General features: G+C 38.4%; 1 protein-coding gene across 3 annotated transcripts in view; it reads left to right on the top strand.

The window, feature by feature from the left end:
* EPB41L4A (erythrocyte membrane protein band 4.1 like 4A) overlaps positions 1-21,146 on the top strand; it is a 123,234-nt gene that overhangs the window by 44,186 nt on the left and 57,902 nt on the right. For all 3 annotated transcript variants that reach the window (XM_027671148.1, XM_027671150.1, XM_027671151.1), the window contains exons 2-6: positions 4,750-4,854; positions 12,779-12,830; positions 13,919-13,997; positions 17,520-17,617; positions 19,340-19,460. In XM_027671148.1, coding sequence (XP_027526949.1) covers positions 4,750-4,854; positions 12,779-12,830; positions 13,919-13,997; positions 17,520-17,617; positions 19,340-19,460 — 455 coding nt within the window. The remainder of the gene's footprint in view (positions 1-4,749; positions 4,855-12,778; positions 12,831-13,918; positions 13,998-17,519; positions 17,618-19,339; positions 19,461-21,146) is intronic.

Below are 21,146 nucleotides of genomic sequence, written 5' to 3'. Positions count from 1 at the left end.
GAGCAGAACAGGGATGGGGAGGTCTGTGCATGTGTCCATAAATTTCCAAGAAGTTCTCAGACAAAAAACCTCTGAAAACAGGTTGGCATGTCTGTTGTCAGTAAAAGATGAGGAGAGAGGCAGGGATGGATTAGTACAGTTTGGATGGTTCATTTGAATGGTGTATACTTAGGACAGCCCGTGTGCGAATTACATTTGCATTTTTTAAATCCTCAGTTCCTGAAAGTATTTACCTCTCTTACATGATTGTGTTGGGGAAGCCTGCACATATAAAATAATATTAATGTAAATTCTTCTCTGCTTGGACATGCATTCTGGAAATTAAGGTCAAGCTGTTTTATCTAGGTGAATATTTTGTACATTTTTAGCATTTTTAATTTAAAGATTTTGCTCTGCTTGAACATATGTTATGCAAATTAGGTGGTTGATTGCCTTGGGGGAAAGGAGTCCTTATTCTGTGTTGTTAAAAAACACCAAGAACTTTGATTTCAGAGCTCTATGCATTGCTGCTTTTGTCAGTGGGATGTGGTGAAAAACTGTGGTGGTGACTAGCCTTTTCTGAGCTTGAGGTAAGGGGGTAGAATAGGCAAAGATCAAATGTGCTTCCCACTTGGAGGATTTGTTAGCAGCATAACCCACATAACCCTGTCCTTGACAGGAGATGTTACAGAGGTGTGTCTGAATGGCTCAGCATGGTTGTGTATCATCCCCCATAACCTCTTCCTCGTTTTTCCATACTCTGTTAGAAACTCCCTTGTTTAGCTTTAGAAAACTTCCACTCTTCTTCTGTGTTGTTATCTCTTGCCAGTGTATAAGCAGAATAACAACTTCAGCATCAGGTGTGACTCTCTGATGGGGAAAGGCATCTCAGAAAGTCGAAGGTTATGTTCAACCAAAATTCTAAGTCCTTTTCCTGAAAGAAGGCTCATAAATTCATCTATATGTTCCTTAGCTTTTATGAGGTTCTAAGAGATAGAGTCTGTGGATTGAATTACTTTGAGGAGAAATGTTTCAGGATGGCTTCTTGAACTAAAAAAGGCAATGTGTTATTCTAGTCTAATAAAAAGAGGCTTCACTACCTGTAGCGCTTTTCCTTCGAGGGAGGGACTACCATCCTACTGAGGCAGACATTTTGTGTTTAAATTCAGTTAACATCAACTGTGGTTCTGATTTGACCTCCACTGCACTGTAGAACACAAGAGAGAAAATAAAAAATATCCAACTAGAAAAACCTCACTGGAGCTAAAAAGCAATGAGCAGTGTGAAAGATAGGAATTTCTATGTACAAATATACTGTAATATTATTATGTTGAAATGTAGTACTGTATATACTGTTTTAAAAAGAACAATTTGATTAAGAAAAGTGCAATTGAATCAGCCCTCTCCTGAGTGTTCTCCCTGTGATTTTCTTTAGCCAGTAGAAACCTGCATTTCTGGTTTATGAAGCCGCAGTGCTAACATGTAAAGAAAGATGTTATGACTCATTCGAACAACTCTTTGTTCTCTCTTGAAAGCATTGCTGATGATATTTTCAAATGTACTTGGGTTTATCCCTAAGAATGCAAGCCTTTAGCAAGTCTGAGCTTAATGAAAGGCAGATTATGTGATTTTTGTAATGCCATATGATGTGAATGTAATCCTGTTAACATCTTTGATAGCTTTAGTTCGAGTTTTGCTGTAATTTTATCAGGGGAAATAAATGACTTTTCTTAGTTGGCAAAGCTTTCTACAAATGTGGTAAAAATGTATTTTAGGACTAAGAAGTAGCCACTTAGGGATTCATCAGCAAAACTGCTTTCTTGACTCCACTTGAAGAGGCAAATTACTGGCATCAAACCCTGAAATCATGTGGCTTAAAATGAGAACTTGAATTAAAAATGAGGTTGCAGTGTTTTACCTGAAGAGTGCTCTTCCATGCTGGGAAAATATGAGGTTACGGAAGGTGAGGTTAGAAGGGTGTGAGGATAGAGCCTGGCTCACATCCTGGCTGTTCCATTGCAAAGGACTGCCTTGTGCGCACACAGGCATTGCTGAAAGATGCGAAAGGGATTGGCGAAAAGGGACGTGGAGACTACAGCCCACAGTCTGTTTTGGCTGAGGATAACCAAAGCACTGAGCATCTTGCTGTTGCAGAGGTGGAGAAACCCCAGCCATTTTAAGTTGGATGGTTTTGCTCAGCATTTCCTCACAGCTGGACCATCTGTTTCCACAGGACCTGCCACTATAGAAGTGTTAAGTGAGCTGGGACAAGAAAATAAATTGACAGGCATTTGTGCCTAGCAATAGATGTAAAAAGCAGTTAAAAAGCCTTTTATCTCTGAAGGGAAAGTAAGGAGGCTTAAATTTCAGTCAAATCAGGTTTGAAATGTGTGTGTTTCTTGGGGATAACACACTAGCTTTAGTGTCCACAGAAGGAAAGCTGTCCTGAAAGCTTTATGTAGAAAGAGTATGTAGTACTGCAGTCCTCAGCTGACTGAAGCAGAAGACTTGCAGCCAAGAAGGGTAGCTGTATTCTAAGCTGGTGCAGAGTCATATAAGTTGAACTCCTATAAGGCTTAAGCTTCTTTGATTACAGGAGTGTGTACTGTTATTGTAAGATGCCTGAATGGGAAATTGACTACTTAATCTTTGTGGCTTGATTAGCGTTTCTTAGTACTGCTAATAAAACCAACTGATGCTGAGAATAATGCTGCTGGTCAGACAAGGAGTGGAAAGCTCATTGAAAGCAAACAGATTTGAACTTCACATGATCACAGAAGCTCAGCAAGGCTTGCATGGGCCCCACTCCATGTCTCCTGTAAGTCATGGTGCAGGTAATCCTTTCTATACCTTCTGCAAGGATTTACTGTCCACACTGTGGTTAACCATGTCAAAATCCACTGACTCTAAGTGGCTGATGGTAGAGTTCCTTTTGTCTAAAATGTTCTCTTAATGTTTAGTGCCAAGTGGAAAGTGTTGCCATTCTTTATCCACACGTGATGTTAGGAGTCAGGGCTCAAAATAAGAGCTTTTCCTGTGCCTGTCCAATTCTAGGTTCCCAAGACATTGTTGTACTGTTTAAATGAAAATGGAAACAGTTACAATGGTAAAGGTAATTTGCCTTATGTGACACAGAATCATAGAGTATGTTGAGTTGGAAGGGACCCATCAGGATCATTGAGTCCAGTGTATGAATGATAACTATGTCCTTCTTAGTGGGATGCCTCCTCTGCTTCTTTGAATAACAACTGATTTAAAAATAAGACAAGGCAGTACAATTATTGCTTGTATTTTTTGTATTTTTAAGTTGTGTTTTGCTTTGTTCTGTCTTTTTGCTGCGGTGCTCCTGATAGTCACTTTACAGCTGATTCTTGTCTTTGTTCTGACAACCCAAATTCAGTTTCTTGTCGAGGAATCTAATGATAAAATCACTGTGTTGCTCTGCTTTATCCAACATGCTAAAATGAGATTTAGTGAATTTCTGCTTACCTTAATCATGTTTTTCCCCAGATTGTTCTCTGTTTTGTGGCTGATCATTAAGGCTTACTGTACATGCTGAGGGAATATGTAATTGCAGTTGCTTAATGTAAATAACCAGTATGATGGATTTAGACACTGAGAACCTTTCCAGAACATCTTCTGGTTTAAGCAGTTATGTAGTAAATCTGATAAATAGCATGGATATGCAATTCCCATCTTACCAGAGATGTAAGGTATACCTTGTCATGGCTTGCTTTGAATGTGAGTAGCCACTTGAAACTGTTGAATTGGCCCTGCCCTTGTGACTATTGTTACAAAGCCTGACCAAATGCACCTGCTGAAAAGAAAAAAGAATAGACCTTCACTGTTGTCGTGTGATTGATACTATACCGGCAAAGCTAAATTAAAGGATTTTTTAATCAGTGTTCCTTGCTGTTTTAATTTTGAAATTATTTGTTTATAGGCTAAAAAGTGGAATAGTGCAATCAATATCCCACTTCCTCTTCCTGTTTCTATCCTTCTGGTGATTTTGCTACAATCTAGTAGTTTATAAAATATGAAACAGTTAAGCAAAACCTAATTATGAGTTATGTCCATATTTTCTTGTGGAATTTAGGACTGTAATAGTCAAAGGCTCTAATTGATTCTGATGAGGGATCATTCTGTGTAATTGTTCTCCATCTGCCTATCTCTGTGTTGTTGGCTGCAAGGCGAACCGACAAATATGAGGCACTCAGGTGGAAGACAGCTTTTTATAATGCATTCTCAACAGGAAAATGTTGTTTGCAATATTGTCTCCAGCTTTGTTTGCAAATACTGTAGTAGACACCTAATGAAGTACTATTCAAGGAAACAGCAGGATTATTTCAATTCACGGTGCTAGACTGCTCCCCCTTCTACTATCAAAAATATTTAAAAGTAAAGCAAATAAAACTAAACCTTCTTTACAAAAATAAGTAACAGAGCAGCTAATGATGCATAACTTATATCTTAAGGACAGTTTTGCCTCCTGATCTCCATTGTCAGTGTTTGTTTGGGGTTTTTTGTTCTTTTTGTACTGTGTAACTACTAACTTGCCAGCTTCCAAACAGTATTTTACAGAATTATTGTTCAAACATGTATGAAGGCAAAATATTTCCATCTGTACTGCTGAAATTTTTGTTAAAGGCACTGCAAACTGCCTCTTTTTTTTTTTTTAAACAAAGCTAATTAAATGCATGAATGCCACTGCACATAGCTGACAAAAGCAGAGCATCTTTGTGAATAGACTCTGTAAATTCTTTCCCACAGAAGTCAACGAAAGGGTCGGTTGTCCTGGGCTACGTATTTCGTCACTTAAACCTGGTGGAAATAGATTACTTTGGACTGCGCTACTGTGACCGAAGTCACCAAACAGTGAGTAAAACACACAGCAAACTGGATTTTCCACATATAAAATTTACCCTGTTGTGCTGTAAATGCCTGTAAAGCTTTGAATTGTCATACTTTCACTAACTTTCACTATTTCCTGTCTCAGGTATCCAGTAATAATTTCTCTGTTTGTTTGCAGTGGAGTCTTGGAATAGCCACTAATATCTTAGATAGGAACACAGTCAAATACTGAATGGTGTTGAAAACTAAGTGAAGAAAGTATAAAGAGTAAAAAAATTGTTATATGAAAGCAGGATTAATATTTTTTCCTCTTTAATACTGTACCATGAAGCTAGTGCTTGTTGGTTTACACTGTCCAGCTTCACTTTGCCCAGCAGTGTCTGGGAAGCTGTGTCCCTGAGCGCATAACAACCTGCTTCCCTTGGAACACTGGCTGGATGCCTCTTTCAGAGTGTGTTTGGCAATGATATTTTCTCTCTGCCTGAACCATCTCTGTGTCCTTGAGCCCATATTCTCTAGAACCTTCTTGGTAAGGACTCACCAGATGTCTGAGGGTTTTTCCACCAGGAGATTACAGTCCTAAATAGACAAGAAGATTGAAACCAGGCTGAGATGTTTCAGCCGAAGCAGGCAGTGGCTTGTGGCAGCACTGTCTGGAGTTCCCCCACCTCCCCAAATGGTCTGTGCAAGGTTACTGCAAGGGGTGCTCAGCAAGAGAGACTGGTGCTGTATTCACAGGGTGGTCTTCAAATTCCCTTAATTTTATTAAGGGAATAACGCTTGGCCTGTGGTTGAATTAGATCAAGCAGTTACACTTTTGAAGCCAATGTTCTGTGTATGCTTCTTGATTTTCCCCTGGATTAGGAAAGTGTTCAACCCACTTCTGTCATTCACCTGCTCTTGCACCAACACGAGTTGTGTTGTGTGGATACAGGAGGTACAACCAGAGACCACAACTGTGTGCCACCTTACAGAGTACACCTGCTGTGCCATGTAGATGCTACCTCAGTGAATGGCCATGTTTGTACTGCTGCATTTACACCTGAGTTGTGTTGTAACAAAATATGAAAATGCCAGTTCCTCATGTTTGTCTGTGTATGGGTAACTAAAAGCTGATGCTGTTTCATCTAAAAAAGTTCATAAATGAGTCAAAATGTGCTACTGTGTGTAGTTTTACGTGGTTTATGGTGTATGGTTTAATGTTGCTAGCTTGCTATTTTTAGTGAAATCTTGTTAACTTTTAAGAATGGGCGATATAAATGGAAAGTTTCCAAGCGACAAACACACCCTGTGCTTTAGCTGTAAACATATATTCAGTTGCATGCTCACTATGGCTAAAACTCTGTGGGCTGTTGTGGGAATTAGTCCTGTAGTGGCTGGCAAGACGCCTAGATTTGAATTTTGGATTGGATATTTTTTGGATCAACCACAGTAGATTTCCTAAGGAAAGAGGAAAAAGGTTACCTTGCTAATTAGTTTTAAAACCATGCTCCTGAGTTAGTCTTAGAGAGAGAAAAGTGTTGGGAGGTTTGGCTATTTATTAATACATTGCTTGTGGTGGGGAGTGCTTTACTATTTGCACTGTCAGGTTTTTTTGTCACACTATATATTTAACTGAATGATGAATAAAGCAGGGTAGGCAAAACTATGTATTTTAAAGAACACAAACCAGTCACAAAAGAAACATTTTTCTTATTAAGGGTTTGAAAGAACTTGTTATTTTCCCCATTACTTTTGCATGCCTCAGCACTTCCAGGTGGTCTTTTAAGAGCTGTGTTGGTGTGCTACCTCTTATGTGGGTGGTATCATAATTATTTTAGTAGTATGAGTAGGGCTCTGATCAGTGAACAAGGTTTCACTGTGCTATGTACTGTGCTATGTACTGCAGAAACTGGTGACACTCAAATTAGGCTAAGCTGAAACCAGGTATGGTCTTCATGCTTCTTAAGGTTGATGGTCAGTCATGTCTTGATTGACATTTTTGTCTTCTGCCTCATCTGCCAGGACATTTTGACTCATGTGGTGTTTTCAGGTGAGACACAATCACCGGAATATGTGTTGCAGAAGCTGAGGGCGGCTTAGGAAGCTCTATACTGCCTCACAGAATCACAGAATTGTCAGAGTTGGAAGGGACCTCTGGAGATCATCCAGCCCAACCCCCCCCCCCCCAAGGCAGGGTCACCTGGAGCAGGTGACACAGGAATACGTCCGGATGGATTTGGAATGTCTCCAGAGAGGGAGACTCCATGCCCTCCCTGGGCAGCCTGTTCCAGTGTTCTGCCACCCTCAGTGGAAAGAAGTTCTTCCTCATGTTGAGGTGAAACTTCCTGTGTTTTGGTTCATGGCCACTGCTCCTTGTCCCGTCTCTGGGCACCACTGAAAAGAGTCTGGGGCCATCCTCTTGGCACCCACCTTTGAGTTATCTGTATACATTAATCAGATCTCCTCTCAGTCTTCTCTTCTCCGGACTAACAAGGCCCAGCTCCCACATCTCTCCTCATCAGAGAGATGCACCAGATCCCTCATCATCGTTACCCTTCACTGGACCCTCTCCAAGAGCTTCTGGTCTCTCTTGTCTTGATGAGCTCAGAACTGGACACGGCACTCCAGATGTGCCTCACTAGGGCCAAGTACAGGGGCAAGATCCCTTTGCTTGACCTGCTGGCCACACTCTTCCTGTTACAGTCTCTCACCATTTTGATATTTGGGGAAACCATTGGCCCAGTGATGTACTTATCCTGCTACTTTCCTGGTTCCTGCTGTGCTGCAGCTCCCACGTGTTCTCCACATATTCCCTTTGCTATGGCCTTTATCGCATTACCAGGGGTCTTTAGGACAGCCAAGCTAGTTACTGTTCTGGAAGGAGGCCAGTATTTTCTTGAGGCACATAAAAGGCAGAATGGAAATAACAATTTTAATGCATAATATCTCATGAAAAGCTGAGCAGAATTTGATGAGGGAAAGGGTAATTTTGAAGCCCAAAGGCATTCCCTTGTCAAATACCAAAAGAATCAGGCTTTTCAAGCATCTTTTACAAGAAATTGTACAGCAGGTTGTGATGCAAATACCCCTCTTTTCTTATCCGATAATGTTGATCTGACTATTATAATGATAATGTACAACATACGATACTCTCTTAGGCTCTAAGAGGAGAAATACAAATACAGAAAGCTGTATCACCATGTTTATTCATACTGGAGCTAAGCCCTCTCTCCATACCATGCACCCACCCTGCAGTGTTGATGTGTTTTGTTTCCCCTGCTATGAGGAAATGTACCAAACTAGATAGGGGAGTAGATTGAACAGGCTGTAATGTAGCTTAGCTATGGAAAGAAGGGCATAATTTTAACAAAATTTTGTTTGCAATCAAAAATGTTTTTCTCTAGGGAATTACTGTCATACAGTGCACTGCATATTCTGACCTCAAGATCTTAGTAAAACAATTGAATTGTACCTAGCTTGTGTATTGTTGAATGGATTTTGGGGGGTTTTTTTGGTATGGATTTTACCTTTGTCCACAAGCACAGTATACTAAATTGTCTAGGAAGAAAAAGACTTGTTGTGCTTTTTAAAATAGATGACATAACCAGTGGAAAGAAAGTGGAGACTGATGATATTGACTACAAGAAAGAAATTTTAGAAGAATGTTAATGGATTAAAACAACCTGGAAAAACCCGGTGGTCAAGTGATTTATAGGTAGTAAGAGTAAACTTTTAGAGTGCAGCAGGATGAATAGGATATTCACATTGATGATCTGATACTAAATATAATCAATATAGCTTCACATTCTAATAATGAAAAGAAGATGTTAAATACATATTTGTATGTAGGAATTGCCTGAAGATTTTTACATTTCTTATATAATAGGGACAACTTGAGCTTAGCAGTTTTAGGTTCTTTGCACTGAACATTTGTAGAAAAAAACCTGACACAACAATTCTAATTGTTAGTGTTGTCTTAAGTTGCAGAAAAATCTTGACAATTTCAGATTATAATTGAAAAATTATGCATTTTCTCTTCAAACTTGTGTTTTTTGCTGTTGTAAACGTGAAAAAAACCTGATGTGTGGCACGATGGGTATGGCTTCATAAGAATCTAATTAAGGCAGTCCAGGATTTAGTTTGAAGTTGACAGATTTTTCTGCACCAGACACTACATTGATTGATACCTCAGCAAACATTTTAACCTAGTTAATATTTTGTTTCAAACAGGTTAATGGAATTTGACCCGAATTTAACCCTAAGCAGATACAAAAAATGAAGATTCCAGATTTGTGGTAAAATGTTTGCAGGCATTTAAAAGGGCTAAATTTGAAATACTGCATGGAGCTTGGATGCATACTGCTTACACATCTGGCTTATATGGGAGCCAGATTTGTAAAACTACAAAGGACAGGAAACCCCATTCATTCTTTATGCTGTACTTCAAAATATTTTTTTTAAATAATTTCTACCCAAAAGTTTAAAGGGAATTATTTCCTTTAATTACATTGTACCTTTATAATTAGTCTTAGTAAATAAAAAATTATTAAAATAATACTATATTGTGTTTGTAAAGAACAATTAGTAAACTAGTAGCCATCACTTTAGTAATTGGACGGTTGCATTGATATGTGCTATTAAAAATTATTATTTTTTCTCCATTTCTTCTGTATATGTTAAATACTTCTTTCACAAAATTTGGCTCCTGCATCTATTTGGGTATATGCTGCATCCTCCATCTCCTTGCAACAGTGGTGAGATGTTTGTAAGTCTGTGCAGAAGAGATACAGGTGGGAAAGCACTGAGAAGTGGCACACTGGATGCCAAGCAGATGAAAGGAGTGAAGGCTGAGCATCAGAGCTGCTTTAGCATTCACAAATGTAGGGTTTGTTGTCAGCAACTGCTCTGCAAGTGAATTAATAAGACACTGGGTTTTTTGTTCCATTTATATTGGCATTTTAGCATATGAGCTTGAAAGTGTAATTATACCCAGAACTATTTATAGATATATGCAAACATTTAACAAGTATCTAATACACATTACTATGTATGCTCTGAGGGCTCTGTTGTTGGGGTTCTTGGATTTCTAAATGTTCCCATCTTTATTGTCTGACTTTGGCTTGAAAAATGCCTTTTCATTATCCATGAAATTCCATTCATCCTTGGCTTACAAATAAAATGTTAGAAATCTCTCACTCCTCCCCCCACCCCTTGCATTCTTCAGGAAAATTTTGGCAGCCTTTGAAATAATAAATAGCTACACAATGATTTTAAGCGTGGGTTTGCAGCATTGCCACAATGCTAAGTACCTACTGGAGAAATGAAAAGGCAGATGAGATTCTTGTCTCTTCCCCACCATGCTGAAGTGTTTAACCTCACCTGTGTGCACCCACATATTTTCTCATGGCAGCTGATACTTATTTTTACTAGTATACGTAGCAGCAATCTGTCTTCCAGGGATGAGGGATGAGAGGCTCCTTTAGAGCTCAGTTTAGAGGGAAGGAAAGGAAATATTTAGTGATATGAATAAACAGATTTCTTCCCTCTCCTCTCTTCAGATGCCCTTTGAATCTGAAGTTTTCCTTTTGAATTTTGTCCCCCTCCCTCAAGCTTGGAAATTGCCTTCAGAAGACCATACAAAGAATATCATTTTACTGCCAGTCAAGTACGACCTAGTGAGAATTAAGTTCCAATGTGACTGTATTTTAATTGCATTGTCTCCATGTGTCCATATGCTCTTTGATTACTTGGCCAAATTCTAGTTTGTCTCATGGCAGTCAGTGAATCACGTGGATACCAAGAGGCAGTGGAGTTCAGATTGCAGAGAGACAACCGGAAATCTGTAACTGCTCTGTACTCCACTTGCAAATTTGAGTGTTGATCCATTAATATTAATTTTTTTATTTTTTATTTTTTTACAAATAATCAATCTACCTATGCATGTAAAGCTCAACTGCAAAGAGGACTAAGAGGTAATGTATCTTGAAGCCAATTTCAGTTTAGTTCAATTCAGGAGAACTTAATGAAGGAGTTATTCTGTGATAGATTTTGATCTGATTTTGAAACAGGATAGTTTTGATATCTTGCAGTGTAGCACAGAGTTGTCAGACTTAAGCAAGTTATACTCACAACATGTTGTTCATTTTGTGATGCCAGTTTTGAGGAGAGGTCAGATCACATTCAAACCGCATTGCATACCCAGAATGTGCAGAATTATTTTGCCTTTTTTCTACCTGTTGACTGTAAAATCTGTGTATCAGCCTATTGTGCTACCTTAGATTGTTGCTGATTTGGAGTACTAATGGGATATTTGAACAGGTGTGATCATTTCTTCTTCCCTTCCCACCTTCTCTTGAGGTTAAGAGGGTTCATTTTTGAATAGTTATTGGATGTATTTGATATAAGCATGTACTGAAGAATTTTTTCATTCAAAATTCAGGAAATTTTCTTAACAAACATTCTAGGATTTGAAATAACAATGACCAAGAGCAAGATATACTGCTGTTTCCGTTGCAGATGGATCAGCAGCTAATGGAAGTTACTAGTTTTTGTATTCTGTCGAAGTAATCACAGAATCACACAGGTTCATCAAGGTTGGAAGAGATCTTCAAGATCATCTAGTCCCATTGTCAGCCCAGCACCACCATAATCACCAATAAACCATGTACCCAAGTGCCACATCCAGACACCTCTTGAACATTTCCAGAGATGGTGATTCCACCACCTCCCCGAGCAACTTATTCCAATACCTGACCACTCTCTCAGTGAAAAAATATTTTCTAGTATCTTATCTGAACCTCCTCTGGTGCAATTTAAGGCCATTTCCTCTTGTCCTTTCACTGGAGACATGGCAGAAGGGACTGACCTCCTTTCAGGTAGTTGTAGAGAGTAATGAGGTCCCCTCTGAGCCTCCTCTTTTCTGGACTAAACAACAGCTCCCTCAGCCACTCTTTGTAAGACATATTTTCTAGAGCCTGATACAATGATAGTTGTTTATAGCCACTTATGAAATTAGTTGCTTGTGATTTTTCACTCAAATACTTTGCAGTGTTTTCCCTTCTTTCTGCTACTTACTCGTTCTAATAGCGATTTTGTTTTTTTAGACCAGAGAAGTTCTCTGGGTAGAAGGGGAAGATTTTTAGATTAATCACATTATGCTTATTCCCTGTAAGATTAGTTCAGGGGTGCAGGTAAGAAGTTCTTTTGTTCGTTGGCCTGTGTAGTTCGTCAGCTAAAAAGGGGTGGGCACTAAGTGAGTAGATTGAATTTGCTGTTAATGACTCCTTCTAGGAGCTGTGTTCTGCAGCCTTTCCAATTCCAGAGTTTTAAGATGGGGTGCCAATCTCAGCTGGTGCAAAAAGCTTGTGTATGAGGGAAGACAGTTGAAGAAAATACAGACAAGAATGGTCTTGGCAACTGCCTCTGCACTTTGTTCCAAAACTGAATCACAGAAATGTCAAGCTAAGGAAGAAATAAATAGCTGGAGGGATTACAAGAGCAGGATGCTGGTGACCTGTGTAGCCATAATGTGAAGTACACAACTGGTCTGTGGTCAGCAGTAACATAAGGATGACTTTTATTAGATGTTTGATAAAGGTGGGGTAGAGTAATCAGTGAGAAATTATACTGCAGATTGTCAAACATTATGGGAACCCAAGTAACAGCTCATCCCTCTGTGGTGCACCAAGCATACGTCGGTCAGTTTGATACAGGTGTCCAACTAGTACTGTAAACACTTTGGTGGAAGAGTCTATGCCCCCCCTACCTTGGTGCAAATTTCTAGACATTCTCTCTCCCTGCTCTGTGAAACCATTTCTGAAAATAAAAATTAATTTTTCTTTGCTTAGTGTGAAGCAAATTTCTTTACACTTGATGGGTACTTGTCATAGAATCGTAGAATGTTTTGAGTTGGAAGGGAGCATTTTCCATGTTAAGTAATTAATTTTTGTAATTATCTGTCTCACAGTACTGGCTGGATCCTGCAAAGACGCTTGCTGAACATAAAGAATTGATAAACAGTATGTATCTGAACTTAAGGGCCGTATCTGAAGATGAAGTAACAGAAACAATGTTCTATCTATACAGCCTGCGCAATATTTATTTTCTAGTCACAGCAGATTGATAGTTCTTGAACAAGTTTGTTATTGCAGTTCTTAGCTGTATCAAAATTTCACACATAGGTTGCACATGCTATCATTTTAAAGTAATTTGTGTAACTTTTGTCTAAACATTTCTGCATGCCTAAATTTTATTTTATACTAATAAGTGGTGCTATTCTTAATTTGTGTAATTAATTTATAGTAGCTATGATACCTCTGTCACAGTCTAGTGTACCATAGTTAAAATAGATTCACTTTTGCTTGTGAAAGTAAAAGTAATGCCTCTTACTGATAATAGAGTGTCTGCTATTACTGGTAGTCTTCAGATATTGCAGATACAAGATCTGTTATTTTTATTATAATTAAAGAACATGATTTGGAGACCCTTTAATAAAAGATGTAGAAGTGGGGCACATGTGGAATAAATGTAGCTGTAAGAATTCTGGTACTGAGTTATCAGGTTTTTTTAGAAGAACATTTTTAAAAGGTGAAGTAGAAGAGCTTTTCCAAATATTTCTTGATTGAATTGGTACATAATTAAAGTCGCTGTGTAAGATATTTGAAAGGGTGGAAGGGTACTCCGTATTATAACTTATGACAGAGAATCACATTTCATGCATAATTACATTTTTCAAAAAGCTTCAGTGGAAGAAGTACTTAGAGGTCAAAATCAAGCAGCAAAAAATTATCTTGGAGAAATAGTAAGTTAGAAATGAAAACTAAAGTGAAAAATTCAAGACAAGCAAAAATTCCAAGCAGACAGACAAAATATGAATAAATAAAAGACTGAAAATAATAGTAAAAATTCTTTTTTTTCCCCTCTTGTGTAATGAGTATAGGTGTATGGATTTGCTATGTGGATGTTACACTTTTTCTGAAACTCTCAAGTTTCATAAAATATTAAGATAAGCTTCTTAGTAGCTATTTTGTAGTCAACTAGTAACAGTGCATAACAATAACAGTTCATGACAACTAATTTTTATACCAAATGTTTTTTTTTCACTCAGCTGGACCACCATACACTCTGTATTTTGGCATTAAATTTTATGCAGAGGATCCGTGCAAACTTAAAGAAGAAATAACAAGGTATAGTATTCAATGAAAGGATAGTTTGTTGTTCTCAGACTAGTAATGTATTTCAGCCAGATGCATATTGTTGTAGTGTGTCTGGGTTCTTGTTTTTTGCTTGAACATCCGAATGTTTTTGCTTGAACATTTGGTATGAAGATAGAAAATTGCTATGAGATTCACAGTGGTTGTTATGGACAACTGTTTGGAAGCCCAAGAAGAAAAGGTGTTCTCTAGTGCATCAAAAACCAAAGGGCCTTGATGTACATTTGTGGTGGTGGTTTTTTTTTTCTTCTGCGTTTATATTGTGCTATAATCAAGTTTAGAGTTTACTTGGATATCAAATGTAAATACAATGAATGTTCTTCTTTATTGGCCATAGCAAAAATTCCTGAGCTGTTTTTCAAGAAGACTTCTTTAGGTCCTTCTAAAAATATGTGAAGGAAATTGAAGAGTTACATGCTTCTGATTCTTTTACCTAAGCTTGGCCTTTACAAAATATGAGTGTGTACACAGTAACACATACACATGCATGCACACAGACACATGCACACACATAGTTATCTGAACTCTCTCACACAGGGTTTTCTGTTTGGTTTATTTATGAAATGTCTCAGACAATTAGTTTTAGGTTCAAAAGGAAATTTGAGAATTTGGGTAGGTAGGCGACAAAATTAGTGTGCTGGCTTGCATGAACACATACCAAAATATTACCTTTGATGTTGTAATAATATGACCCATGAGAATTCATTAGAATGCATGCAAGGTTTTTAATTTTCATTAATCAAAGGTGGCAGTTGTTGCAGAACAGGCAGAATAGTCTTCCTATACTGGAGTGAGAAAATTTTTTTGTTTCCTTACTGGCACAAGGAATGGAAGTCTCCAATAAACAAGGCTGAGTCTGGCCCAGTATAAATAATAAATGCTGTGACTTCACAGGTAAAAGAGCATAAGTTAGTGGCAGTGGGATGCCCCTGTGCCATGGAATTTCGATGCATTTTTCTTGTATTTTTCTAGAGGCTCTTTAAATCCTGCTTACAGGGAAAGATGGCCCTGGGAAGGGAGCTTTGGCCACTGAACCTGTTGTGATTTCCTCATGGGCGTCAGGGTGGAGGCAGGGGGCTAAATTTTCAGAAATTGTTTCTCTTTGCCCTGTGATCTGCAGTCAGTGATCTGCACTGCTGATTAGGTGTGTGAATCCAGTCAAGAAATGTTGTAGTGTGATTAGGGAACCTCTGTTCATGTCAGTATTTGGTCATGCAGAATTGGCACATCACACAGAGGGAGGGCCTCAGATATATTGTATTGACAGTCTTCTACAAAATACATTGATTAGCCAAATACCTTCAATATTTATGAGCATTTATTTCTGTAGGCTCTTAAGTCTTGGAAGGAAGACGCTTTTTTTTTGTCCAGAGGAGGGGAGAGTGGGAACCAACCAACCAACCAACCAAAAAAACAACAAAAACCCACCTGCTTAGAATAACTTGGCTTGGAAGGCACTCTTAAAGGTCCTTCACTTAGGGGGCATTAAAGACCCTACTTTTATTTATGCTAATAATTTTCTGCCTAAGTGATGTGTTCCAGTGATGTGTTAACTATTTTGTGCTAACCGATTGAAGCATGTATTTATTACTTTAAAGGATATGAGAGCGAACTCTTGTTATTAGATGTTAATGATCTGTGTCATTACATGATTACTCTTTGCAAATAATGAAAACCTGCCAAACCTATAATTGCTTTGCAGAAAAATCTGTCTGCCTTGTAGGCAAAAGCTAATGCTGCAGTGTTTGCTGGATGTGTTTGCTAGAGGAAACTGGCACTTAGGCACTATAATATATGCATAAAAAACTGGACAGCACACAAGACGAGTGCTTTAGCTACGAGTTTGGACAAATGGCGTAGTTTTGTGAGGAGCTTAGTGGCTTCAGTGGGAATCACTTAAGCACTTAAAGTTGGCTCTGTTTTTGCAAGAAGGTGGCTGTTTTGAAGATTCCTATGCTGTTTTATTTTGAGATTACACTATGAGAATGCAGAAATATAGGTGCCTCTCCAAGGAAAATAAATTTGTAGCATGATGTGGTACAAAGCTCTGCTTTGTTGAGATGGAAAAGTGCTAACAGAAATACAGGTGCATATAAGAAATGCATTTCATGTTGAAAAGAAGATTTTGTGTACTCCACAGGAGGTGTGAAATCCTCTTTGTCATTATCATAATTCAAATAAAGAAGATTTGTGTAGGTAGGACTGCAAGCATAAGCTAGAAGTAGTACTTAGTGAAGAAACACTGAGTGCTTTGTGTTGCCTAATGACATTCCCAGAAAATTCTTATGCAATGCCTTGCTTCTTTAAGGTAGAGATTATCAACCATTTTTTAGAGGATGGACCTTCCTATTGTCTGTCACAGCACGAATTCTGGGGGATCATTAATCAGAAAGACATCGGCATCCTTGTTCAGAGGTTCATCTGGCTGAAAAGTCTAGTAAATTTGGTTGGATCTTAGATGTTTTGAGAGTCAGCTGTGCGTAATCTGCGGTTTGTAAACTTCCATGAAAGCAGTGTAGGTGCACTTTGAACTTACAGATCATTCTAAGGTGCTTTCATAAGTAACTTGTACCAACATAGAATAAATTATTTGCAGAGTAGCTAAAGGTTTCTATGTAGGTAACATTGAACTAGTGAATAATGAAAAAGCTATGCGCTTGTATGGATGACCCTTTTCTTTCTGTAAAAAGCTACTTCTCAGTATTGTTAGTTTTGTAGGAGCTAGTGAAAGGAATTCACTTAGGATGGTGAGACACTGCATAAATCTGTTGTCATAAAACAGGACAAAATTCAAACAGGGTTTAAAAGATTTCCTGTAAATTGTTATGGTGAGTTGCAAAACCAAGCAGATCCTTTGTATGATGGCTTGTTTCCTTGTCTTTACTTTTCTATTTTGTGCATATTTATTTACTGTAAGTGCTCTCAGTATCTGCTTTATCAAGTGTAGAAGCAGGTTATGACTTTGAAAATTGCATTTTTACCCCTGCCATCTCTGTTGCAAGAAGGACATGGAGGTATGGACTCCATCAAACCTGCTTGCTGCATTATAGCTGATACTCTGGTGTGTGAAGAGGAAATATTAGAGTAAAGAAGTATCCAATACTCAGTTGTCCTTTATGTTGACCACTGGTCAGGTTAAACTTTGGCCCTTTTATAGGTTTCTTGTTCAATTTTTCTGATCATGGTCCTCGTCCCTACTTCCTCACTGCTCTATGAAAGCCAAAAGAGTGAAATGATATTATTAGGGGGAAAATTATTTGCATCTGCGCAATATAAGCAGATGGGAAAACTACAGTGCTCCCCTACCTAGGTTGTTTCACTAGATTAATCTTAGTTGTTACTTCAAGGTCAATGTGGGAAAAGCCATTCAGAGAGGAATTTTTATTGTCACATAATTATGGTACAAGGTATGTCTACAGTTAACTGGGTGACTTTGAAATATTTTTTGGTGCATCAGGCTTGAAATAACAACTTTGTTTTCTCTTTGTGTTTTAGGTATCAGTTTTTCTTGCAGGTAAAGCAAGATGTTTTACAGGGTCGTTTACCTTGTCCAATCAACACTGCAGCACAGCTGGGAGCATATATAATTCAGTGTAAGTTCTTCTGGCCAATTGAGAGCTTATTTCTTTTAATCATGCATTATGACTAATTTTAAGTGGTGACTGAAGACATCATTAACACTTTATGAATTTGATTTAAAACAGAAAAAAACTAACGTGACTGATTTCATCTAAAGAACTGTAAATAGATGACCATTCTGAACAGATTTCCCTTAAAATATGGCAAATATGAAGCAGGAAAATATGCAATTATGATAACATCTTCATTGTATTATGAGACATTAATAAAAAGAATGCATTTTTCTCCCGTAATCAATTTTAAGTAGGTTGGAGCTGTAGTTTTGGTATAATATTCTGTTCCTATGATTCTAATCTCAGATATTCTGTTGGGAAACAATGAGAAAGTTTATGGGAAGAGCAGAGTTAAAGCATGGCAAAGGTTACATCCAGCGGGTTAAAGTTAGTCCAGGCACCAGCAAGCGTGCATTCCCATGGACTCTATAAAAAGCTTTATCCTTTTATTTAGGGTTTGCAGTTGCTCAAATATAGAAAGACACCTGAGAAATGTCTATACTGAACATATGAACTGAATATATGTCAGATACTGAACATATGAACGCAAGGCATCAACACCAAGGTCCAGGGTGCTTTTTCAAGGGTGATGTGCCAGACCAGGCTTTTGTTCTGTTCCAAACTGAGATTAAGTGTGTTTGTGGGAATTCAGAAATAACCGAGGAGTTCTGCTGGTGTAATGCTATCAGTGGTGTTTTTCCCAGTGAAGCTAGCAGCTGCTGAGATCTGGAGAAGAAGCCAGGGCCATATGTTCTGCTCCAGCCACAGGCCTGGCTTTCACCATTCAGGTTGTGCCTGGGTGTCATCTTTGGCCTCTGAGCACATCCTTTCCTTAACACAGGAGTTGTTTTCCTCGTTTTGTGATCAAAGATTGGAGACTGTTATAGTGGTGATGGTGGAAAAATCAGTATCCATGGCACAGTTTGCTGAATATACCAGTTTTCTTATTGGAAGTTCTGAAGTTGTTGCTGTTGTAGTAATTCCTCTTCTTATTCCTACTGTGGGCAAGAACCACGATATTTTTATGGAGGTTTTCCAGAGAAACTTCTCAACATTCTTATGCAGCGGATCAGGGGCTTTTTCTAACAATGTCGTTCCAACATTCTGGAAAGAAGCATCGGTAATTAAATGAGTCTTTTCCTTCTTGGCTCTTGAAGCCTTATTTTGGCTATGCTTTTGGTTTAGTGGGAATTGGATAGAAACCTTCTGTGAAGTCTTTCTCGGAGAATCCCAGTCTACAGATGTTACTCAGCGTTATTAAAAAATACAAATACTAACTTTTGCAGAGTTTCTCAGATAGATGCAATTATAGTTAAGATCAGTAGATGTGAGTTCTGACCAAGGTGCATATTTGTTTTATAATTACAGCATATGAACAGACATGACTAATGTATCCAAATTCAGGGATGCTTCAAAGAAAATTATATTGACTATTCATTATGTTCTTTCCTTTAAGAAAATTCTTTAAAAAGTTATTTTTGTTTTGAAAGTGAATTTAATATCTAGAAATACATTGATATGTTATTGAAAAAGGAAGATTCCTCACAAGAAACAATGCTACTAGAAGACCTTCCCTCTGGTTGTTTCAGGATATTTGTCTCCATTTGCACTCCCAGGCATATTTTCTGTTTGAGATAAAACATGGAAAATAGGTGACCTTTGTTTTCTTCTTGTGTACTGCAGCTGAGCTGGGGGACTATGACCCGTACAAGCACACCGCAGGCTATGTCTCAGAGTACCGCTTTGTCCCAGACCAGAAGGAAGAGCTGGAGGATGCCATAGAGCAGATACACAAAACTCTGATGTAAGAATTCAGTACTGTTGGGAACTTGTTGGTTAATGCCAGATTCAGAGATGCTTGGTAGGTGGGGAGGAACAACTTGTGGTACAGAGCAGAGATCTCTGGACTTGAGGAAAGAGCACAGGGCATCTAATTGTGCTTTTCAGAAACAGAAAAGGTTTTATATAACTGAAGTTGTTCTTTTAGAAACTGAGTAGGACAATAACTGGAAATGTGAGGTCTGTCAGACCTAGGTATGGGTGTTTCAGAACCAGCAGTTTTAGTAAAACATATGCCAGAAGTTCAACCATACATAAAGCGAAAATAAACATTTACTTGCTTATGTCCAAGCTCATGTTCCTGGTAAGTGTAAAGATGCTTGTTCTAACAAATCCAAGTTAGGTGCAATTGTGATATATTTGTTAAGATGAGAGCAGTAAGAAACATTTTATGAATATGGTCATCAAACCATTTGTCAAAGTAATGCAGAGATAATCACCCATCGTGTATGTAGATCTAGATATCTTGATTCTCTTGCTGTAATGAAGCCACAGTCTGGATAAAGGTTAAGTAATTTTTGCCTGCAGTATTGTTTATTACTGTGATTTGTGTCTTGTTTAATGAGAATAGGTATTAACTCAGGGTCACAGCTGTTCTCTTTGAAAAGTTCTCCAGTAATTGCAGCCTGTGACAGTTGCCACATTGCCTGAGCTTTCTCTTCCAGGGAAGAGAGTCTGTTGTTCAATTTCTGTGAGGTTGCTTGACAGCATTATAGTAACTGATGCATTTCAGAGAACTTGCTACAGAGTCACAGATAGTTTGCTGAGTTCAACATCACAGAATTTGTTTGTGAGAAATGAAACTTGAGGTTAATTACTGTGAACCAGGCCACCAATACTAAGCAGCCTCTATTCCTCTCTCCCAAGTTTCTGTAGTCATTAGTGTAGTCATCAGTAAATGTTATTAAGACCCATTTGCTTCAAAAGGTTTGTAACCTTGAAGATGAAATTCAGAAGCCAGGGGAACAGTGGTTGTGGAGTATTAACTGTCATAACAGTCTCTAGTGTTTTTATATGCTTATTGACTTAGACCTCTGATACTCTCTTGCTGCTTGGCTGCAGTTAGGTGTCAGGGTATTAGCAGCAACAGAATAAAGAGTAAAATTAAGGTGTACCCACTACTAGCTCAGCCTGATTTTTATCATCAACACTCCCAACATTGACTTCTGCACAGGTGACAGCAATCTCTTTAGTTAAGAAGTTTGAAGCTGTAATGGCTGAAGGCATCCCAAATTATCTCATTGATCAGAGATATTTCAGTTTGGAAGAACTGTTTTATTCTTTCTGGATCTCAGCATAAAAACACAGGGCTTGTTTGTTTGGTTTTTTCAGGACAGCTGTAGCACTGCATGTACCTTGTTTCTGCTAGTTACGTCCAGAAAAACAATTTTTGATTGCGTGTTTCTCTCAGTTTTGTTTTACACAGCACAATAGCTATTCAGGGATTCAGTAAGGATGCAGTTTTCTGAGGAAACTTCTAAATCAAGAAAGGTGAGGGAAGTCAGAGGGTGGAGGGGGTTTCTGACTGCACCAAGTCTCTGCAGCCTCCCTGCTGTGACTGTTGTCCCATCTATAAACCAACGTGACAATCCCAAGGTCGCATAGCAGTGTGAGGTGCCCCAAAGTCATCATGCACATGTGGAGGATCAAG

The sequence above is a fragment of the Neopelma chrysocephalum genome, unplaced genomic scaffold (assembly GCF_003984885.1).
Source record: "Neopelma chrysocephalum unplaced genomic scaffold, ASM398488v2 Primary Assembly neopelma1_97034, whole genome shotgun sequence".
Lineage (NCBI taxonomy): Eukaryota > Metazoa > Chordata > Aves > Passeriformes > Pipridae > Neopelma > Neopelma chrysocephalum.
Note: the sequence above shows the minus strand (reverse complement) of the source record. Positions and strands in the feature narration are given on the sequence as shown.